The 24050-nt window shown below is 37.8% G+C and overlaps 7 gene segments (V, D, J or C); all 7 read left to right on the top strand.

The window, feature by feature from the left end:
• The first annotated feature begins 96 nt into the window (after positions 1 to 96).
• On the top strand, positions 97 to 2572 carry LOC120804122. The segment is given in 3 exon segments: positions 97 to 151; positions 240 to 535; positions 2501 to 2572. Coding segments are annotated over 3 exon segments (414 nt in total).
• Positions 2573 to 4056: 1484 nt separating this feature from the next.
• LOC120801987 lies at positions 4057 to 4758 on the top strand. The segment is given in 2 exon segments: positions 4057 to 4105; positions 4194 to 4758. Coding segments are annotated over 2 exon segments (360 nt in total).
• A 3305-nt stretch (positions 4759 to 8063) lies between these two features.
• LOC120804114 lies at positions 8064 to 10565 on the top strand. The segment is given in 3 exon segments: positions 8064 to 8166; positions 8255 to 8556; positions 10494 to 10565. Coding segments are annotated over 3 exon segments (423 nt in total).
• Positions 10566 to 12023: 1458 nt separating this feature from the next.
• Positions 12024 to 12640, top strand: LOC120801994. The segment is given in 2 exon segments: positions 12024 to 12072; positions 12161 to 12640. Coding segments are annotated over 2 exon segments (360 nt in total).
• A 2755-nt stretch (positions 12641 to 15395) lies between these two features.
• LOC120802002 lies at positions 15396 to 15834 on the top strand (the record flags this gene model as incomplete). The annotated part of the segment is given in 2 exon segments: positions 15396 to 15444; positions 15533 to 15834. Coding segments are annotated over 2 exon segments (351 nt in total), but the record flags the coding sequence as incomplete, so codon positions are not given.
• Positions 15835 to 19325: 3491 nt separating this feature from the next.
• On the top strand, positions 19326 to 19865 carry LOC120804108. The segment is given in 3 exon segments: positions 19326 to 19374; positions 19463 to 19755; positions 19857 to 19865. Coding segments are annotated over 3 exon segments (351 nt in total).
• Positions 19866 to 23385: 3520 nt separating this feature from the next.
• LOC120801977 lies at positions 23386 to 23836 on the top strand. The segment is given in 2 exon segments: positions 23386 to 23434; positions 23523 to 23836. Coding segments are annotated over 2 exon segments (363 nt in total).
• Positions 23837 to 24050: the final 214 nt, after the last annotated feature.

Below are 24050 nucleotides of genomic sequence, written 5' to 3'. Positions count from 1 at the left end.
TCCTCCCTGTGAGGAGGAGTCAATGCAAAACTCGGATGTCTTCCACCTCTACTTAACTGACTGCAGAGAGGGAGACAGAGGACAGTGGACACACAGTTTAACAAGATGGACTACAGGACAGGGCTTCTGCTTTTAACTGTCTGCTGGGCAGGTGAAGAGTTTCACTGATGCTGATCTTAAATAATTAATATTTGAGTTTCTATCTTAAAACATATTATGTTTCCTTTTAATCTTGACAGGTGTTGATGCTCAGACTCTGACAGAATCTGAACCAGTGGTTAAAAGGCCTGGAGAATCCCACAAACTGACCTGTACAGCCTCTGGATTCACATTCAGCAGCTTCTGGATGGCCTGGATCAGACAGGCTCCTGGAAAAGGACTGGAGTGGATTGCTACTGTTTATACTGATAGCAGCACTGCCTACTCTCAGTCAGTCCAAGGCCGGTTTACCATCTCCAGAGACAACAGCAGACAGCAGCTGTATCTGCAGATGAACAGTCTGAAGACTGAAGATTCTGCTGTTTATTATTGTGCTCGAGACTCACAGTGACTGGAGTTGGTTCAGCAGCTGTACAAAAACCTTCAGTACTTATATGCAAGACGTATATGCTGCAAAACAGGAAAAATAGAACCAAAAAAGTTCAGCACTTAATAAGGAAAAACATGAACACACACATATCGACACACACAAACACATACACCGTCTCACAACACAACAATAATATTACCACTCAGATATGTGTGTTAGAGCTTAACTCCAGAAGTAAATATTTTCTTTCCATGAAAAAAATCATACAAACATACATACTGAATGAAGATTATTAAAAAAAAAAGACTAAACCCAAACTTCATTTTCCATTCCATCCATCTGTCCATCAATTCAGTTTGTTGTTACAGACATTTGTTGTTGTGTCTGTGCTGGATGGTGTACTGGCATTCACTGGGGGAAACCTCCTGGACGGCTGATCATTCCAAGACATTTCCCCGGTGTTAACAGTATTTCAGATTGTGCAGCTAAACACACAAACATACACTAATACACTGTATCTGTTGCAGAGCTCCAAGCCATTTCTCCATATGTGTGTGCTACACAAGCGGTAGTTTTAATGTGATGAAGCAGAGAGATGGCAAATGAGGACAGATTGAGTTTCATGCGCATCATTTCTGTAACGGCCGTACGCTGCAGTTTAAGGAAGAAAAAAGAGGTCATTGGGTTTTTTTTTTAATTTACAGCAGCCCCAGCCTTTACAAACCTCTTTATTCTGATAGTAAGGTGGTATGTTGGCTCAGTGTCAAGCACTCTCACCTCACAGTAAGAATGTCTTGTGTTTGTGTATGAGCTAATAAATTAAACATTGACTGAGATCCAGCTGTTTCCTCCCTGTGAGGAGGAGTCAATGCAAAACCCAGATGTCTTCCACATTCTACTTAACTGACTGCAGAGAGGACGACAGAGGACAGTGGACACGCAGTTTAACATGATGGACTATAGGACAGGGCTGCTGCTTTTAACTGTCTGCTGGGCAGGTGAAAATATTTAATGAACTTCATTTGACACAGCGTTAATCACTGTTTGACATAATGTTACCATCTTAAATCATGTGAAGTTGTCTTATTCATCTTGACAGGTGTTGATGCTCAGACTCTGACAGAATCTGAACCAGTGGTTACAAAGCCTGGACACAGGCAGATACTGTGTTCACCCTCAAGGGGCTTATAGATCATGAGTCAAAATATAATTCTATTCTGTCTTAAATTGATGTTATTTTTAATAAAATCCCGAAAAAAATCAAACATTCATCATTAACTTACAAAAATAACCAATAGGCACATATAGCATATAAGAAAATGTCTGACTGAAACGGTCCCTTCCTCGCAAAACATCCAAGGACAGAAATACAACATTTACACATTTCAGCCACAATAATGTACAGTATATATTATTTGGCATGTAAAGTCAGTTACATTATGGCAGTGAAAAGCAGTTTCCTTTTAAAAAAAACACTAGAGGGAAGCAGTGTCAAGTTTATCTGGCGCTGTAACTATGAGGAAACACTTGTCTCTGCTTATCTCATCGATCTTAACTCACTAACATTCAAACCCTGGACTGAACTAGAGATTTATATTCAAATCAAATTCTAACAACTGTACCTGTGAAAAACTGGTCAAACACAATGGAAAAATGAGAAATGCTGAAACACTGATCAACGTCTTTATTGTTGGTGTCTCAGTCTGGTTCTTCACTCTCTCTCTCTCTCAGAGTCCAGCACTGATCTTCTCCTAAGCTTTAGTCTTTATGTCTCTTTACCTTTCAGCTCTGTCTCTCCAAAATCTCAGACTGGTCAAAATGCAAATTTGCACAATGATGCACAGTCCCCACCCATTCAGCCTGCTCAGCATATAGAGTATATTCTTCATTTCAGCCTTTGTAGTCGCAGACTCAGCCAAGTTTCCACCACGACAGTTGTGCTAAGTGTCCTCCTCTTGGCTCTCCTTTCAGGTGAGTGCAGTCGGTATCCAGCAGAGCAGGAGAGAAGGAGCTCCGGAGGTCTGCTGGCTTCCTGTCATCTAAACTCTGTGTCTTTTTTCAGCTTCTAAGCCCCAGTCCCTCACCTCCTCAGAGCCAGTGGTCCACAGAGCAGGAGAATCGGTCCCTCTGTCCTGTAAAGTAGAAGGACTTGCTCTTTTTTGGACAGTTTATCCTGAAACATTTAATCATCTTACGGGAGCAGATCTTTAAATACCTTTGAATATGCCCATAGGCTAAGATGCCTCTTTCATTCCCAACACTTACACTGAATTTAAACAATCTTAGAAATCATGTAGTAGATTGTACTCTGCCTTTTTATGCACACACACACACACACACACACACATACACACACACACACACACACACACACAAATCGGTCACGCCTTGTCCTGATTATTCACCTTAGTTAATTCAGAGTTTCCTGACACTCTTTTTGCATTTGTTGAGTTGTCTTGCCTTTTTTTTTTTCCCTGAGATTTGTGAATTCCCTGTTAAGGTGCCTGATAAAAGCCTGTTTACTTGTCTGCAGCCTGACTGACATAGAGCCTCCGATATTCTAACTCCACACTCATTGTGAATCATATCATTTAAAATAAATGCCACAAAAGCATTTTGTAGCGTTCAGACTTCACCACAACAACAGGTTATTCCTTTTTTATTGATTTGAGTTATTATTTGAGTTCGCAATCACTTCTGCAACAAAGCATCTGACATAATCAAGGGAAACACAGATAATGACAAGATTCAGAATTATTTAATTCTTGTTCTTGTCAGGAGTCTTGAACAGTTATGATGTCAGCCATTAATAAGGCTGCGGTTTCAGTGTTTTTGGTTGAATAGATTCATTGTTTGTTCATTTCCTAAAGAAATACGTCAATAAAAATAAAACTTTAACAATGATGTATGACAATATATCCATAAACGCTTAATGCAAAAATGACCAGATCACAGTGAAGGCAGTGGTTTCTCTTATTTCATTTATTCAGGTGATATTGTTCTTTGCCACCTTTGCTCAGTCACAGCTGCCTTTGTTGCCCTTTGCCAGCAAGTTTTACTCCATAACCCATGTTTCTCTTTGTATGATCATTTTTCAGTATGTATATTGCAGTCCTCTGACATTTTCTGTTACTGAGAGTTATATTAACGTGTCAAAATCTTCTTCTTTTTAATGTGGCATGTATCAAAATATGAGTTGGTACTGTAGAAGTATGCCTGGAGAGAGGCCTGGAGTTAGACAAGGCCTCTGAGAAGCGGTTGACAGTCCTGGGACAGTATGTGTGTTGGGAGAAAAATCTCACACATTTTAATGTGCCTCATTCAAAACAATATAGTCACAAATTAACTTGAAATGAACTGGCCTGTGTAGACTAATCATTGCATCCCCAGTTTCACCAAGCAACAACTGATTATATCCTGTCATTTCCTCCCTGTGAGGAGGAGCCAATGCAAAACTCAGATGTCTCCCACCTCTACTTAACTGACTGCAGAGAGGACGACAGAGGACAGTGGACACACAGTTTAACATGATGGACTATAGGACAGGGCTGCTGCTTTTAACTGTCTGCTGGGCAGGTGAAGAGTTTCACTGATGCTGATCTTAAATAATTTCTATTTGAGTTTCTATCTTAAAACATATGATGTTTCTTTTTAATCTTGACAGGTGTTGATGCTCAGACTCTGACAGAATCTGTACCAGTGGTTAAAAGGCCTGGAGAATCCCACAAACTGACCTGTACAGCCTCTGGATTCACATTCAGCAGCTACTATATGGCCTGGATCAGACAGGCTCCTGGAAAAGGACTGGAGTGGATTGCTACTGTTTATGCTGGTAGCAGCACTTACTACTCTCAGTCAGTCCAAGGCCGGTTTACCATCTCCAGAGACAACAGCAGACAGCAGCTGTATCTGCAGATGAACAGTCTGAAGACTGAAGATTCTGCTGTTTATTATTGTGCTCGAGACTCACAGTGACTGGAGTTGGTTCAGCAGCTGTACAAAAACCTACTGTCCTCATCTTTACCATTAGTTATCTCACATGATTACTATGTCCATTGTTCAAGTAATTCAAGAAAATGATAGAATAAAGTTACACCAAACACTTTGGGAACCAATGATAGAAATATTAATAGAAAAATATTTTTAAACAGAGATACAAATGTAGAAATCATATTATTAGAAAGGCATCTTGCTTAACAGAGCTTCATTAAAACGACTCCTCGACTGAGACAGTAGCTGAGCAATAAACAGTTTGTGTAGTTAAATGATTTTGCTGTTTGTCTCACATGAGATTAACAAGTCTTTTTATTTGTCTTATTTTTCAGGAGATTGGAGTGCTGTTAAAATGACAGAATAAACATGATAGTGCAAAGACTGGAGTTTACAGAATAAATGGAGGTTCAACCTGTTGTTTCTGACGTACTCTGACTTAACTGTCCTTAACTGTAATGTTTTTACTTTTTTCTTCTTCTTCTCAAATTTGATTTTAAAAAAAGAGCACTTTCTTACACATCATTAATAGATAAGTCCGCAGACATTTTTTTCTTAAATTACAACAATTATTATTTTGCATATCGTCACATAAGTTTCAGTTCCTAGGTAGTTAATTTCCTCCCAAGGCTCAGAGTTTCTCTGTATGTCTGCAGTCTTAAACACAGTTCGAGAACTGAAACCTTCAGAAGTTTAAAGAAATCCAGGCCTTCAACCAGCTGCAGCACATCAAGCAGCATTCAGTTAGATTAACTTGCTTTCAGTTAACTGCTGTTTTACGTAACACGAAGAAATAAACACACACGATTTAAAAAATCTTTTAAAATGTGATTATTACAAGTACAATCAATTGTAACAGAATATCTGAATTCAACTATTTTAAATTTTAACAATAATTAAAAAGTCAACAGCAGTGAAGACTTTATGCAAATCAGTTGAGGGAGTCCAATTATAGAAAAAAAAATCTGCAGGATCCTTCAAAGCAAACATGTAAAAATATAACAAATATATAATTTTTCTATTTATTCAGATAAATCAATGCATTTACACGTCTTAAATCAGTATTTGTTAAGTGTTAAAATGGTGCTTTATTTTCTGTTATGCTGTTTCACTCTCTTGCATTTGACTCTAAAAGCAGAATGTGATGTAGGTGGAGCTCACTGTAAACAAATCCTATCAGGGATCCAGTTTACATCATATTTAAGGAGGATTCATGGATTTGAAGACGTAATAAACACACTGTCAACATGGCTGACAGAAAGCTGACACTCCTGGTGGTGGTTGTGTAGTTTCAATTGGTACTGAAGGTCAGACCATAACATAGTCTGACCCAGCAGTTAAAAGACCTGGAGAATCCCTCAGACTCACCTGCACAACATCTGGGTTTAAGTTTGGAAGCTCTGAGTGGAACTGGATCAGACAGGCTCCTGGTAATGGACTGGAGTGGACTGCTTATATAGACACTTATAGTTCTCCTATGTATTACTCCCCATCAGTCCAGGGTAGATTCTCCATCTCCAGAGACGACTCCAGCAGTAAAGTCTATATGCAGATCAACAGTTTGAAAACCGAGGACACAGCAGTGTATTAATGTGCCAGAGAGACACAGTGAGAGACAGTAACAGGAGAGATAAGAAAACTACTTCCTCTATTTACCACCACAACTAGGAACATTCAAATTTTCTCTGTATTACATTTACTGCAATGCTAATTTCAGACAATATGTTTTAGTATCACTGCAAGAATCCCAGCTATTACATCATATTATTTTAATTCTAAGCATATTAATAACAATTATTTCTATCAATAGACTTAAATTTACGTAATGTTTTCATTTCAAACTGATCTCCAAAAATAAGGTTAGGCACATAAAAAACATCCTGTGCTGAAAACAGAAATTCCAACAATTATTTGAACTGGTTGAGATTTTTTTTTAATTGCAGGAATTTGAGTGAGTCATGAAACGACTCTCAATAAACTATTTAAATATAAATATCAGGCAGGTTTTAAGCCTCATTGAAAGACAATTAAAAGGGACATTGGAAAAACCTCCAGATGTTAATTACACAATAGCAGTTTTTGGAAAATAAATCCTACAAAGTTAATTCCAGACTCCAAACTGGACCAAAGATTTTCTTAAAACATTTAAGTGTTTTTATTCTTTATATTATAATATCAATACTAATAATGATAACAGGTTCCTTTATTTAGCTCCACATTGACTCACATTCATGTGACCATGATCTGCCAGATCTCTGTGGAAACTCAGTAATCTTCCTTGTGACACAGGATGACAGAGATCAGTGGACACACAGTTTAACATGACGGACAATTGAACAGGGCTGCTGCTTAGATGGTGAATATTTGCCTATTCACAGATTTAGAGTTCTGTCTTCAGACATCTGCTAAAGTATAGCGAGTGACTCTTTTCTTTTTTGTCTTTTTTGTCATGTTTATTCACTATACACATGTGAGAAAGTGGTCAAACACAATGAAAAAAGGAAAAACTAAACATCTTCATCATCATCATTGTTGCTGTCTCAATCTGTTTTTAAGTATCTGTCTATTTAGACCATATATTGGAGTTCTACTTTAAACCTTTAGAGGGCAGTTAAAGCCTTTTTTTCTCTCCTTTTTTTTTGGATTTACATCTATTATGAAAAAGTGCAAATCTCCAACCATCAACAGGAAACACAAGTCTTCATAATGTTCACATGATTTTGTTGTTCCTTTACTTTCTTGAAAGAAAAAAAATGTAATTATTCAACAATATTCAAATGAAATTTCCTCGTAAGGCAGTGAAGTATGTGTGTATGTCAGTGAGACGACAGAAAATAACATCAGTTCAGCTTCAACGTCAAACATGTTCTCTGTAGATCTGATACAGCTGCCGGCAGCTGGATCCAGTGAGGAGCTTTCAGTGGATTCACACTAATAAAAACCTTAGATTCACTGAATAGTCAGATGAATGATGGAGATAATTTTGATAATCTATTCCAGGCTTTCACATTTACATGTTTTTACTCAGTGTAAGTTATGTACACTTTAAAATTCCCTTTGTAGACTTCAACCAAGAATGTGTTACTTAACAAAATTAAATTTCAGCTATTATTTTTCAAAGAGTTTGTTTCATGAGCAAAAACAATTCCTACTTTGATTTAGGAAACTCTGACATGTATTAATTTAGAGTTGGCTTCAAAATGCTGCAAAACCTTTACTTTAATAATTGTTCCGTGTTGATTTTTCTTGTGTGTGCTGTACTTTTGCCTATATATTCTATTTTGGGGGAACTTTTTGAGACAAAAGTCTAATTTTAAGGGAAAAAAAAATAACAAAAAAAACATTTAATGTTACAGAAACTTCGACGTCAGGAGAGAATACAAGCTCAGAAAGAAAATTAAATTCAGATTTCATCAATCAAATTAATTTACTTGAATATAAGCTGTCCTTGGTCAACAGTAAGAAAAAAATGATTGCCAAGTCCTCTCCAACTCTTTCATTCCTGTGAGGAGGAGTCAATGCAAAACTCAGATGTCTCCCACCTCTACTTAACTGACTGCAGAGAGGACGACAGAGGACAGTGGACACACAGTTTAACATGATGGACTATAGGACCGGGCTGCTGCTATTAACTGTCTGCTGGGCAGGTGAAGAGTTTCACTGATGCTGATCTTAAATAATTTCTATTTGAGTTTCTATCTTAAAACATATTATGTTTCCTTTTCATCTTGACAGGTGTTGATGCTCAGACTCTGACAGAATCTGAACCAGTGGTTAAAAGGCCTGGAGAATCCCACAAACTGACCTGTACAGCCTCTGGATTCACATTCAGCAGCTACTATATGGCCTGGATCAGACAGGCTCCTGGAAAAGGACTGGAGTGGATTGCTTATATCAGTAGCGGTGGTAGCAGCACTGCCTACTCTCAGTCAGTCCAAGGCCGGTTTACCATCTCCAGAGACAACAGCAGACAGCAGCTGTATCTGCAGATGAACAGTCTGAAGACTGAAGATTCTGCTGTTTATTATTGTGCTCGAGACTCACAGTGACTGGAGTTGGTTCAGCAGCTGTACAAAAACCTTCAGTACTTATATGCAAGATGTATATGCTGCAAAACAGGAAAAATAGAACCAAAAAAATTCAGCACTTAATAAGGAAGAACATGAACACACACGGATATCGACACACACAAACACATACACCGTCTCACAACACAACAATAATATTACCACTCAGATATCTGTGTCAGAGATTAACTCCAGAAGTAAATGTTTTCTTTCCATGAAAAAAAATCATACACACATACATACTGAATGAAGATTATTTAAAAAAAAAGACTAAACCCAAACTTCATTTTCCATTCCATCCATCTGTCCATCAATTCAGTTTGTTGTTACAGACATTTGTTGTTGTGTCTGTGCTGGATGGTGTACTGGCATTCACTGGGGGAAACCTCCTGGACGGCTGATCATTCCAAGACATTTCCCCAGTGTTAACAGTATTTCAGATTGTGCAGTTAAACACACAAACATACACTAATATACTGTATCTGTTGCAGAGCTCCAAGCCATTTCTCCATATGTGTGTGCTACACAAGCGGTAGTTTTAATGTGATGAAGCAGAGAGATGGCAAATGAGGACAGATTGAGTTTCATGCGCATCATTTCTGTAACGGCCGTACGCTGCAGGTTAAGGAAGAAAAAAAGAGGTCATTGGGTTTTGTTTAATTTACAGCAGCCCCAGCCTTTACAAACCTCTTTATTCTGATAGTAAGGTGGTATGTTGGCTCAGTGTCAAGCACTCTCACCTCACAGCAAGAACGTCTTGTGTATGTGTATGAGCTAATAGATGAAACATTAACTGAGATCCAGCTGAGGAGGAGTCAATGCAAAACCCAGATGTCTTCCACCTCTACTTAACTGACCGCAGAGAGGACGACAGAGGACAGTGGACACACAGTTTAACATGATGGACTACAGGACAGGGCTGCTGCTTTTAACTGTCTGCTGGGCAGTCAAAAATATTTAATGAACTTCATTTGACACAGCGTTAATCACCGTTTGACATAATGTTACCATCTTAAATCATGTGAAGTTGTCTTTTTCATCTTGACAGGTGTTGATGCTCGGACTCTGACAGAATCTGAACCAGTGGTTACAAAGGCTGGACACAGGCAGATTCTGTGTTCACCCTCAATGGGCTTCTAGATCATGAGTCAAAATATAATTCTATTCTGTCTTAAATTGATGTTATTTTTAATAAAAATTAAACATTCATCATTAACTTACAAAAATAACATTTTAGGACATATAGCACATAAGAAAATGTCTGACTGAAACGGTCCCTTCCTCGCAAAACATCCAAGGACAGAAATACAACATTTACACATTTCAGCCATAATAATGTACAGTATATATTATTTGGCATGTAAAGTCAGTTACATTATGGCAGTGAAAAGCAGTTTCCTTTAAAAAAAAACACTAGAGGGAAGCAGTGTCAAGTTTATCTGGCCTCTGTAACTATGAGGAAATACTTGTCTCCGCTTATCTCATCGATCTTAACTCACTAACACTCAAACCCTGGACTTAACTAGAGATTTATATTCAAATCAAATTCTAACACCTGTACCTGTGAAAACTGGTCAAACACAATAGAAAAATGAGAAATGCTGAAACACTGATCAACGTCTTTATTGTTGGTGTCTCAGTCTGGTTCTTAACTCTCTGTCTCTCTGAGTCCAGCACTGATCTTCTCCTAAGCTTTAGTCTTTATGTCTCTTTACCTTTCAGCTCTGTCTCTCCAAAATCTCAGACTGGTCAAAATGCAAATTCGCACAATGATGCACAGTCCCCACCCATTCAGCCTGCTCAGCGTATAGAGTATATTCTTCATTTCAGCCTTTGTAGTCGCAGACTCAGCCAAGTTTCCACCACGACAGTTGTGCTAAGTGTCCTCCTCTTGGCTCTCCTTTCAGGTGAGTGCAGTCGGTATCCAGCAGAGCAGGAGAGAAGGAGCTCCGGAGGTCTGCTGGCTTCCTGTCATCTAAACTCTGTGTCTTTTTCAGCTTCTAAGCCCCAGTCCCTCACCTCCTCAGAGCCAGTGGTCCACAGAGCAGGAGAATCGGTCCCTCTGTCCTGTAAAGTAGAAAGACTTGCTCTTTTTTGGACAGTTTATCCTGAATCATTTAATCATCTAACGGGAGCAGATCTTTAAATACCTTTGAATATGCCCATAGGCTAAGATGCCTCTTTCATTCCCAACACTTACACTGAATTTAAACAATCTTAGAAATCATGTAGTAGATTGTACTCTGCCTTTTTATGCACACACACACACACACACACACACACACAAATCGGTCATGCCTTGTCCTGATTATTCACCTTAGTTAATTCAGAGTTTCCTGGCACTCTTTTTGCATTTGTTGAGTTGTCTTGCCTTTTTTTTTTTCCTGAGATTTGTGAATTCCCTGTTAAGGTGCCTGATAAAAGCCTGTTTACTTGTCTGCAGCCTGACTGACATAGAGCCTCCGATATTCTAACTCCACACTCATTGTGAATTATATCATTTAAAATAAATGCCACAAAAGCATTTTGTAGCGTTCAGACTTCACCACAACAACAGGTTATTCCTTTTTTATTGATTTGAGTTATTATTTGAGTTCGCAATCACTTCTGCAACAAAGCATCTGACATAATCAAGGGAAACACAGATAATGACAAGAGTCAGAATTATTTAATTCTTGTTCTCGTCAGGAGTCTTGAACAGGTATGATGTCAGCCATTAATAAGGCTGCGGCTTCAGTGTTTTTGGTTGAATAGATTCATTGTTTGTTCATTTCCTAAAGAAATACGTCAATAAAAATAAAACTTTAACAATAATGTATGACAATATAACCATAAACGCTTAATGCAAAAATGACCAGATCACAGTGAAGGCAGTGGTTTCTCTTATTTCATTTATTCAGGTGATATTGTTCTTTGCCACCTTTGCTCAGTCACAGCTGCCTTTGTTGCCCTTTGTCAGCAAGTTTTACTCTATAACCCATGTTTCTCTTTGTATGATAATCTTTCAGTATGTATATTGCAGTCCTCTGACATTTTCTGTTACTGGGAGTTATATCAACGTGTCAAAATATTCTTCTATTTAATGTGGCATGTATTAAAATTGGAGTTGGTACTGTAGAAGTATGCCTGGAGAGAGGCCTGGAGTTAGACAAGGCCTCTGAGAAGCGGTTGACAATCCTGGGACAGTATGTGTGTTGGGACAAACATCTCACACAATTTAATGTGCCTCATTCAAAACAATATAGTGACAAATGAACTTGAAATGAACTGACCTGTGTAGACTAATCATTGCATCCCCAGTTTCACCAAGCAACAACTGATTAAATCCTGTCATTTCCTCCCTGTGAGGAGGAGCCAATGCAAAACCCAGATGTCTTCCACCTCTACTTAACTGACTGCAGAGAGGACGACAGAGGACAGTGGACACACAGTTTAACATGATGGACTACAGGACAGGGCTGCTGCTTTTAACTGTCTGCTGGGCAGGTGAAGAGTTTCACTGATGCTGATCTAAAATAATTTCTATTTGAGTTTCTATCTTAAAACATATGATGTTTCTTTTTAATCTTGACAGGTGTTGATGCTCAGACTCTGACAGAATCTGAACCAGTGGTTAAAAGGCCTGGAGAATCCCACAAACTGACCTGTACAGCCTCTGGATTCACATTCAGCAGCTACTATATGGCCTGGATCAGACAGGCTCCTGGAAAAGGACTGGAGTGGATTGCTGCTGATTATGCTGGTAGCACCACTGCCTACTCTCAGTCAGTCCAAGGCCGGTTTACCATCTCCAGAGACAACAGCAGACAGCAGCTGTATCTGCAGATGAACAGTCTGAAGACTGAAGATTCTGCTGTTTATTATTGTGCTCGAGACTCACAGTGACTGGAGTTGGTTCAGCAGCTGTACAAAAACCTACTGTCCTCATCTTTACCACAATTATCTCACATGATTAATGTCCATAGTTCAAGTAGCTCAAGAAAATGATAGAATAAAGTTACACCAAACACTTTGGGAACCAATGATAGAAATATTAATAGAAAAATATTTTTAAACAGAGATACAAATGTAGAAATCATGTTATTTAAAAGGCATCTTGCTTAACAGAGCTTCATTAAAACGACTCCTCGACTGAGACAGTAGCTGAGCAATAAACAGTTTGTGTAGTTAAAAGATTTTGCTGATTGTCTCACATGAGATTAACAAGTCTTTTTATTTGTCTTATTTTTCAGGAGATTGGAGTGCTTTTAAAATGACAGAATAAACATAATAGTGCAAAGACTGGAGTTTACAGAATAAATGGAGGTTCAACCTGTTGTTTCTGACGTACTCTCACTTAACTGTCCATGTTTTGTAACGTTTTTTCTTTTTTCTTCTTCTTCTCAAATTTGATTTAAATAAAAGAGCAGTTTCTTACACATCATTAATAGATAAGTCAGCAGACATTTTGATCTTAAATACAACAATTATTATTTGGCATATCGTCACATAAGTTTCAGTTGCTAGGTAGTTAATTTCCTCCCAAGGCTCAGAGTTTCTCTGTATGTCTGCAGTCTCAAACACAATTTGAGAACTGAAACCTTCAGAAGTTTAAAGAAATCCAGGCCTTCAACCAGCTGCAGCACATCAAGCAGCGTTCAGTTAGATTAACTTGCTTTCAGTTAACTGCTGTTTTAAGTAACACGAAGAAATAAACACACACGATTTAAAAAATCTTTTAAAATGTGATTATTACAAGTACCATCAATTGTAACAGAATATCTGAATTCAACTATTTTAAATTTTAACAATATTTAAAAAGTCAACAGCAGTGAAGACTTTATGCAAATCAGTTGAGGGAGTCCAATTATAGAAAAACAAATCTGCAGGATCCTTCAAAGCAAACATGTAAAAATATAACAAATAAAAAAATTATAGTTTTTTTTTAATTCATTCAGATAAATCAATGCATTTACACTTCTTAAATCAGTATTTGTTAAGTGTTAAAATGGTGCTTTATTTTCTGTTATGCTGTTTCAGTCTCTTGAATTTGACTCTAAAAGCAGAATGTGATGTAGGTGGAGCTCACTGTAAACAAATCCTATCAGGGATCCAGTTTACATCATATTTAAGGAGGATTCATGGATTTGAAGACGTAATAAACACACTGTCAACATGGCTGACAGAAAGCTGACACTCCTGGTGGTGGTTGTGTAGTTTCAATTGGTACTGAAGGTCAGACCATAACATAGTCTGACCCAGCAGTTAAAAGACCTGGAGAATCCCTCAGACTCACCTGCACAACATCTGGGTTTAAGTTTGGAAGCTCTGAGTGGAACTGGATCAGACAGGCTCCTGGTAATGGACTGGAGTGGACTGCTTATATAGACACTTATAGGTTCTCCTATGTGTTACTCCCCGTCAGTCCAGGGTAGATTCACCATCTCCAGAGACGACTCCAGCAGTAAAGTCTATCTACAGATGAACAGTCTGAAAACCGAGGACACAGCAGTGTATTAATGTGCCAGAGAGACACAGTGAGAGACAGTAACAGGAGAGATAAGAAAACTACTTCCTCTATTTACCACCACAACAAGGAACATTCAGTTTTCTCCATATTACATTTACTGCAATGCTAATTTCAGACATAATGTTTTCGTATCACTGCAAGAATCCCAGCTATTACATCATATTATATTAATTCTAAGCATATTAATAACAATTATTTCAATCAATAGACTTAAATTTAACTAATGTTTTCATTTCAAACTGATCTCCAAAAATAATTGACTCACATTCATGTGACCATGATCTGCCAGGTCTCTGTGGAAACTCAGTAATCTTCCTTGTGACACAGGATGACAGAGATCAGTGGACACACAGTTTAACATGACGACAATTGAACAGGGCTGCTGCTTAGATGGTGAATATTTGCCTATTCACAGATTTAGAGTTCTGTCTTCAGACATCTGCTAAAGTATAGCGAGTGACTCTTTTCTTTTTTGTCTTTTTTGTCATGTTTATTCACTATACACATGTGAGAAAGTGGTCAAACACAATGAAAAAAGGAGAAAAAATAAACATCTTCATCATCATCATTGTTGCTGTCTCAATCTGTTTTAAAGTATCTGTCTATTTAGACCATATATTGGAGTTCTACTTTAAACCTTTAGAGGGCAGTTAAAGCCTTTTTTTCTCTCTTTTTTTTTGGATGTACATCTTTTACGTACAAGTGCAAATCTCCAACCATCAACAGGAAACACAAGTCTTCATAATGTTCACATGATTTTGTTGTTCCTTTACCAAGAATGTGTTACTTAACAAAATTAAATTTCAGCTATTATTTGTCAAAGACTTTGTTTCATGAGCAAAAACAATTCCTACTTTGATTTAGGAAACTCTGACATGTATTAATTTAGAGTTGGCTTCAAAATGCTGCAAAACCTTTACTTTAATATTTGTTCCGTGTTGATTTTTCTTGTGTGTGCTGTACTTTTGCTTATATATTCTATTTTGGGGGAACTTTTTGAGACAAAAGTCTAATTTTAAGGGAAAAAAAAATAACAAAAAAAACATTTAATGTTAAAGAAACTTCGACATCAGGAGAGAATACAAGCTCAGAAAGAAAATTAAATTCAGATTTCATCAATCAAATTAATTTACTTGAATATAAGCTGTCCTTGTTCAACAGTAAGAAGAAAACGATTGCCAAGTCCTCTCCAACTCTCTCCTCCCTGTGAGGAGGAGTCAATTCAAAACTCAGATGTCTTCCACCTCTACTTATCTGACGGCAGAGAGGGAGACAGAGGACAGTGGACACACAGTTTAACATGATGGACTACAGGACAGGGCTTCTGCTTTTAACTGTCTACTGGGCAGGTGAAGAGTTTCACTGATGCTGATCTTAAATAATTTCTATTTGAGTTTCTATCTTAATACATATGATGTTTCCTTTTAATCTTGACAGGTGTCGATGCTCAGACTCTGACAGAATCTGAACCAGTGGTTAAAAGGCCTGGAGAATCCCACAAACTGACCTGTACAGCCTCTGGATTCACATTCAGCAGCTACGCTATGGCCTGGATCAGACAGGCTCCTGGAAAAGGACTGGAGTGGATTGCTCGTATCAGTAGCGGTGGTGGTAGCACTTACTACTCTCAGTCAGTCCAAGGCCGGTTTACCATCTCCAGAGACAACAGCAGACAGCAGCTGTATCTGCAGATGAACAGTCTGAGCACTGAAGATTCTGCTGTTTATTATTGTGCTCGAGACTCACAGTGACTGGAGTTGGTTCAGCAGCTGTACAAAAACCTTCAGTACTTATATGCAAGATGTATATGCTGCAAAACAGGAAAAATAGAACCAAAAAAGTTCAGCACTTAATAAGGAAAAACATGAACACACACATATCGACACACACAAACACATACACCGTCTCACAACACAACAATAATATTCCCACTCAGATATCTGTGTCAGAGCTTAACTCCAGAAGTAAATGTTTTCTTTTCATGAAAAAAATCATACAAACATACATACTGAATGAAGATTATTTTAAAAAAAAAGACTAAACCCAAACTTCATTTTCCATTCCATCCATCTGTCCATCAATTCAGTTTGTTGTTACAGACATTTGTTGTTGTGTCTGTGCTGGATGGTGTACTGGCATTCACTGGGGGAAACCTCCTGGACGGCTGATCATTCCAAGACATTTCCCCAGTGTTAACAGTATTTCAGATTGTGCAGTTAAACACACAAACATACACTAATATACTATATCAGTTGCAGAGCTTCAAACCATTTCTCTATATGTGGGTGCTACACAAGCGGTAGTTGTATTGTGATGAAGCAGAGAGATGGCAAATGAGGACAGATTGAGTTTCATGCGCATCATTTCTGTAACGGCCGTACGCTGCAGGTTAAGGAAGAAAAAAGAGGTCATTGGGTTTTGTTTAATTTACAGCAGCCCCAGCCTTTACAAACCTCTTTATTCTGATAGTAAGGTGGTATGTTGGCTCAGTGTCAAGCACTCTCACCTCACAGCAAGAACGTCTTGTGTATGTGTAAAAGCTAATAGATGAAACATTAACTGAGATCCAGCTGAGGAGGAGTTAATGCAAAACTCAGATTTCCTCCACCTCTACTTATCTGACTGCAGAGAGGACGACAGAGGACAGTGGACACACAGTTTAACATGATGGACTACAGGACAGGGCTGCTGCTTTTAACTGTCTGCTGGGCAGTCGAAAATATTTAATGAACTTCATTTGACACAGCGTTAATCACCGTTTGACATAATGTAACCATCTTAAATCATGTGAAGTTGTCTTTTTCATCTTGACAGGTGTTGATGCTCAGACTCTGACAGAATCTGAACCAGTGGTTACAAAGCCTGGACACAGGCAGATACTGTGTTCACCCTCAAGGGGCTTCTAGATCATGAGTCAAAATATAATTCTATTCTGTCTTAAATTGATGTTATTTTTAATAAAAATTAAACATTCATCATTAACTTACAAAAATAACATTTTAGGACATATAGCACATAAGAAAATGTCTGACTGAAACGGTCCCTTCCTCGCAAAACATCCAAGGACAGAAATACAACATTTACACATTTCAGCCATAATAATGTACAGTATATATTATTTGGTATGTAAAGTCAGTTACATTATGGCAGTGAAAAGCAGTTTCCTTTTAAAAAAACACTAGAGGGCAGCAGTGTCAAGTTTATCTGGCCTCTTTAACTATGAGGAAACACTTGTCTCTGCTTATCTCATCGATCTTAACTCACTAACACTCAAACCCTGGACTTAACTAGAGATTTATATTCAAATCAAATTCTAACAACTGTACCTGTGAAAAACTGGTCAAACACAATAGAAAAATGAGAAATGCTGAAACACTGATCAACGTCTTTATTGTTGGTGTCTCAGTCTGGTTCTTCACTCTCTCTCTCTCTCAGAGTCCAGCACTGATCTTCTTCTGAGCTTTAGTCTTTATGTCTCTTTACCTTTCAGCTCTGTCTCTCCAAAATCTCAGACTGGTCAAAATGCAAATTCGCACAATGATGCACAGTCCCCACCCATTCAGCCTGCTCAGCGTATAGAGTATATTCTTCATTTCAGCCTTTGTAGTCGCAGACTCAGCCAAGTTTCCACCATGACAGTTGTGCTAAGTGTCCTCCTCTTGGCTCTCCTTTCAGGTGAGTGCAGTCGGTATCCAGCAGAGCAGGAGAGAAGGAGCTCCGGAGGTCTGCTGGCTTCCTGTCATCTAAACTCTGTGTCTTTTTCAGCTTCTAAGCCCCAGTCCCTCACCTCCTCAGAGCCAGTGGTCCACAGAGCAGGAGAATCGGTCCCTCTGTCCTGTAAAGTAGAAGGACTTGCTCTTTTTTGGACAGTTTATCCTGAAACATTTAATCATCTTACGGGAGCAGATCTTTAAATACCTTTGAATATGCCCATAGGCTAAGATGCCTCTTTCATTCCCAACACTTACACTGAATTTAAACAATCTTAGAAATCATGTAGTAGATTGTACTCTGCCTTTTTATGCACACACACACACACACACACACACATACACACACACACACACACACACACACAAATCGGTCACGCCTTGTCCTGATTATTCACCTTAGTTAATTCAGAGTTTCCTGACACTCTTTTTGCATTTGTTGAGTTGTCTTGCCTTTTTTTTTTTCCCTGAGATTTGTGAATTTCCTGCTAAGGTGCCTGATAAAAGCCTGTTTACTTGTCTGCAGCCTGACTGACATAGAGCCTCCGATATTCTAACTCCACACTCATTGTGAATCATATCATTTAAAATAAATGCCACAAAAGCATTTTGTAGCGTTCAGACTTCACCACAACAACAGGTTATTCCTTTTTTATTGATTTGAGTTATTATTTGAGTTCGCAATCACTTCTGCAACAAAGCATCTGACATAATCAACTGAAAGACAGATAATGACAAGAGTCAGAATCATTTAATTCTTGTTCTTGTCAGGAGTCTTGAACAGTTATGATGTCAGCCATTAATAAGGCTGCGGTTTCAGTGTTTTTGATTGAATAGATTCATTGTTTGTTCATTTCCTAAAGAAATACGTCAATAAAAATAAAACTTTAACAATGATGTATGACAATATATCCATAAACGCTTAATGCAAAAATGACCAGATCACAGTGAAGGCAGTGGTTTCTCTTATTTCATTTATTCAGGTGATATTGTTCTTTGCCACCTTTGCTCAGTCACAGCTGCCTTTGTTGCCCTTTGCCAACAAGTTTTACTCTATAACCCATGTTTCTCTTTGTATGATAATCTTTCAGTATGTATGTTGCAGTCCTCTGACATTTTCTGTTACTGGGAGTTATATTAACGTGTCAAAATATTCTTCTTTTTAATGTGGCATGTATTAAAATTGGAGTTGGTACTGTAGAAGTATGCCTGGAGAGAGGCCTGGAGTTAGACAAGGCCTCTGAGAAGTGGTTGACAGTCCTGGGACAGTATGTGTGTTGGGACAAACATCTCACACATTTTAATGTGCCTCATTCAAAACAATATAGTCACAAATTAACTTGAAATGAACTGACCTGTGTAGACTAATCATTGCATCCCCAGTTTCACCAAGCAACAACTGATTAAATCCTGTCATTTCCTCCCTGTGAGGAGGAGCCAATGCAAAACTCGGATGTCTTCCACCTCTACTTAACTGACTGCAGAGAGGACGACAGAGGACAGTGGACACACAGTTTAACATGATGGACTATAGGACAGGGCTGCTGCTTTTAACTGTCTGCTGGGCAGGTGAAGAGTTTCACTGATGCTGATCTTAAATAATTTCTATTTGAGTTTCTATCTTAATACATATGATGTTTCCTTTTAATCTTGACAGGTGTTGATGCTCAGACTCTGACAGAATCTGTACCAGTGGTTAAAAGGCCTGGAGAATCCCACAAACTGACCTGTACAGCCTCTGGATTCACATTCAGCAGCTTCTGGATGGCCTGGATCAGACAGGCTCCTGGAAAAGGACTGGAGTGGATTGCTGCTGTTGATACTGATAGCAGCACTGCCTACTCTCAGTCAGTCCAAGGCCGGTTTACCATCTCCAGAGACAACAGCAGACAGCAGCTTTATCTGCAGATGAACAGTCTGAAGACTGAAGATTCTGCTGTTTATTATTGTGCTGGAGACTCACAGTGACTGGAGTTGGTTCAGCAGCTGTACAAAAACCTACTGTCCTCATCTTTACCATTAGTTATCTCACATGATTACTATGTCCATAGTTCAAGTAATTCAAGAAAATGATAGAATAAAGTTACACCAAACACTTTGGGAACCAATAATAGAAATATTAATAGAAAAATATTTTTAAACAGAGATACAAATGTAGAAATCATATTATTAGAAAGGCATCTTGCTTAACAGAGCTTCATTAAAACGACTCCTCGACTGAGACAGTAGCTGAGCAATAAACAGTTTGTGTAGTTAAATGATTTTGCTGTTTGTCTCACATGAGATTAACAAGTCTTTTTATTTGTCTTATTTTTCAGGAGATTGGAGTGCTGTTAAAATGACAGAATAAACATAATAGTGCAAAGACTGGAGTTTACAGAATAAATGGAGGTTCAACCTGTTGTTTCTGACGTACTCTCACTTAACTGTCCTTAACTGTAATGTTTTTACTTTTTTCTTCTTCTTCTCAAATTTGATTTTAAAAAAAGAGCACTTTCTTACACATCATTAATAGATAAGTCAGCAGACATTTTTTTCTTAAATTACAACAATTATTATTTTGCATATCGTCACATAAGTTTAAGTTGCTAGGTAGTTCATTTCCTCCCAAGGCTCAGAGTTTCTCTGTATGTCTGCAGTCTTAAACACAGTTTGAGAACTGAAACCTTCAGAAGTTTAAAGAAATCCAGGCCTTCAACCAGCTGCAGCACATCAAGCGGCGTTCAGTTAGATTAACTTGCTTTCAGTTAACTGCTGTTTTACGTAACACGAAGAAATAAACACACACGATTTAAAAAATCTTTTAAAATGTGATTATTACAAGTACAATCAATTGTAACAGAATATCTGAATTCAACTATTTTAAATTTTAACAATAATTAAAAAGTCAACAGCAGTGAAGACTTTATGCAAATCAGTTGAGGGAGTCCAATTATAGAAAAACAAATCTGCAGGATCCTTCAAAGCAAACATGTAAAAAAATAAAAAATATATAATTTTTCTATTTATTCAGATAAATCAATGCATTTACACGTCTTAAATCAGTATTTGTTAAGTGTTAAAATGGTGCTTTATTTTCTGTTATGCTGTTTCACTCTCTTGCATTTGACTCTAAAAGCAGAATGTGATGTAGGTGGAGCTCACTGTAAACAAATCCTAACAGGGATCCAGTTTACATCATATTTAAGGAGGATTCATGGATTTGAAGACGTAATAAACACACTGTCAACATGGCTGACAGAAAGCTGACACTCCTGGTGGTGGTTGTGTAGTTTCAATTGGTACTGAAGGTCAGACCATAACATAGTCTGACCCAGCAGTTAAAAGACCTGGAGAATCCCTCAGACTCACCTGCACAACATCTGGGTTTAAGTTTGGAAGCTCCGAGTGGAACTGGATCAGACAGGCTCCTGGTAATGGACTGGAGTGGACTGCTTATATAGACACTTATAGTTGTCCTATGTATTACCTACCGTCAGTCCAGGGTAGATTCTCCATCTCCAGAGACGACTCCAGCAGTAAAGTCTATATGCAGATGAACAGTTTGAAAACCGAGGACACAGCAGTGTATTAATGTGCCAGAGAGACACAGTGAGAGATAGTAACAGGAGAGATAAGAAAACTACTTCCTCTATTTACCACCACAAGTAGGAACATTCATTTTTCTCCGTATTACATTTATTGCAATGCTAATTTCAGACAATATGTTTTATTATCACTGCAAGAATCCCAGCTATTACATCATATTATATTAATTCTGAGCACATTAATAACAATTATTTCAATCAATAGACTTAAATTTACGTAATGTTTTCATTTCAAACTGATCTCCAAAAATAAGGTTAGGCACATAAAAAACATCCTGTGCTGAAAACAGAAATTCCAACAATTATTTGAACTGGTTGAGTTTTTTTTTTAATTGCAGGAATTTGAGTGAGTCATGAAACGACTCTCAATAAACTATTTAAGTATAAATATCAGGCAGGTTTTAAGCCTCATTGAAAGACAATTAAAAGGGACATTGGAAAAACCTCCAGATGTTAATTACACAATAGCAGTTTTTGGAAAATAAATCCTACAAAGTTAATTCCAGACTCCAAACTGAACCAAAGATTTTCTTAAAACATTTAAGTGTTTTTATTCTTTATATTATAATATCAATAATATTAATGATAATAGGTTCCTTTATTTAGCTCCACATTGACTCACATTCATGTGACCATGATCTGCCAGATCTCTGTGGAAACTCAGTAATCTTCCTTGTGACACAGGATGACAGAGATCAGTGGAAACGTAGTTTAACATGACGGACAATTGAACAGGGCTGCTGCTTAGATGGTGAATATTTGCCTATTCACAGATTTAGAGTTCTGTCTTCAGACATCTGCTAAAGTATAGCGAGTGACTCTTTTCTTTTTTGTCTTTTTTGTCATGTTTATTCGCTATACACATGTGAGAAAGTGGTCAAACACAATGAAAAAAGGAAAAACTAAACATCTTCATCATCATCATTGTTGCTGTCTCAATCTGTTTTTAAGTATCTGTCTATTTAGACCATATATTGGAGTTCTACTTTAAACCTTTGGAGGGCAGTTAAAGCCTTTTTTTCTCTCCTTTTTTTTTGGATTTACATCTTTTATGAAAAAGTGCAAATCTCCAACCATCAACAGGAAACACAAGTCTTCATAATGTTCACATGATTTTTTTGTTCCTTTACTTTCTTGAAAGAAAAAAAATGTAATTATTCAACAATATTCAAATGAAAGTTCCTCGTAAGGAAGTGAAGTATGTGTGTATGTCAGTGAGACGACAGAAAATAACATCAGTTCAGCTTCAACGTCAAACATGTTCTCTGTAGCTCTGATACAGCTGCCGGCAGCTGGATCCTGTGAGGAGCTTTCAGTGGATTCACACTAATAAAAACCTTAGATTCACTGAATAGTCAGATGAATGATGGAGATAATGTTGATAATCTATTCCAGACTTTCACATTTACATGTTTTTACTCAGTGTAAGTTATGTACACTTCAAAATTCCCTTTGTAGACTTCAACCAAGAATGTGTTACTTAACAAAATTTAATTTCAGCTATTATTTGTCAAAGAGTTTGTTTCATGAGCAAAAACAATTCCTACTTTGATTTAGGAAACTCTGACATGTATTAATTTAGAGTTGGCTTGAAAATGCTGCAAAACCTTTACTTTAATAATTGTTCCGTGTTGATTTTTCTTGTGTGTGCTGTACTTTTGCCTATATATTCTATTTTGGGGGAACTTTTTGAGACAAAAGTCTAATTTTAAGGGGAAAAAAAATAACAAAAAAAACATTTAATGTTACAGAAACTTCGACGTCAGGAGAGAATACAAGCTCAGAAAGAAAATTAAATTCAGATTTCATCAATCAAATTAATTTACTTGAATATAAGCTGTCCTTGGTCAACAGTAAGAAAAAAATGATTGCCAAGTCCTCTCCAACTCTTTCATTCCTGTGAGGAGGAGTCAATGCAAAACCCAGATGTCTTCCACCTCTACTTAACTGACTGCAGAGAGGACGACAGAGGACAGTGGACACACAGTTTAACATGATGGACTACAGGACAGGGCTGCTGCTTTTAACTGTCTGCTGGGCAGGTGAAGAGTTTCACTGATGCTGATCTTAAATAATTTCTATTTGAGTTTCTATCTTAATACATATGATGTTTCCTTTTAATCTTGACAGGTGTTGATACTCAGACTCTGACAGAATCTGAACCAGTGGTTAAAAGGCCTGGAGAATCCCACAAACTGACCTGTACAGCCTCTGGATTCACATTCAGCAGCTCCTATATGGCCTGGATCAGACAGGCTCCTGGAAAAGGACTGGAGTGGATTGCTCGTATCAGTAGCAGTGGTAGCAGCACTGCCTACTCTCAGTCAGTCCAAGGCCGGTTTACCATCTCCAGAGACAACAGCAGACAGCAGCTGTATCTGCAGATGAACAGTCTGAAGACTGAAGATTCTGCTGTTTATTATTGTGCTCGAGACTCACAGTGACTGGAGTTGGTTCAGCAGCTGTACAAAAACCTTCAGTACTTATATGCAAGACGTATATGCTGCAAAACAGGAAAAATAGAACCAAAAAAGTTCAGCACTTAATAAGAAAAAACATGAACACACACATATCGACACACACAAACACATGCACCGTCTCACAACACAACAATAATATTACCACTCAGATATCTGTGTCAGAGATTAACTCCAGAAG

This window comes from Xiphias gladius, chromosome 2 (genome assembly GCF_016859285.1).
Source record: "Xiphias gladius isolate SHS-SW01 ecotype Sanya breed wild chromosome 2, ASM1685928v1, whole genome shotgun sequence".
Lineage (NCBI taxonomy): Eukaryota > Metazoa > Chordata > Actinopteri > Istiophoriformes > Xiphiidae > Xiphias > Xiphias gladius.
This window is presented reverse-complemented; position numbering and strand designations above follow the sequence as displayed.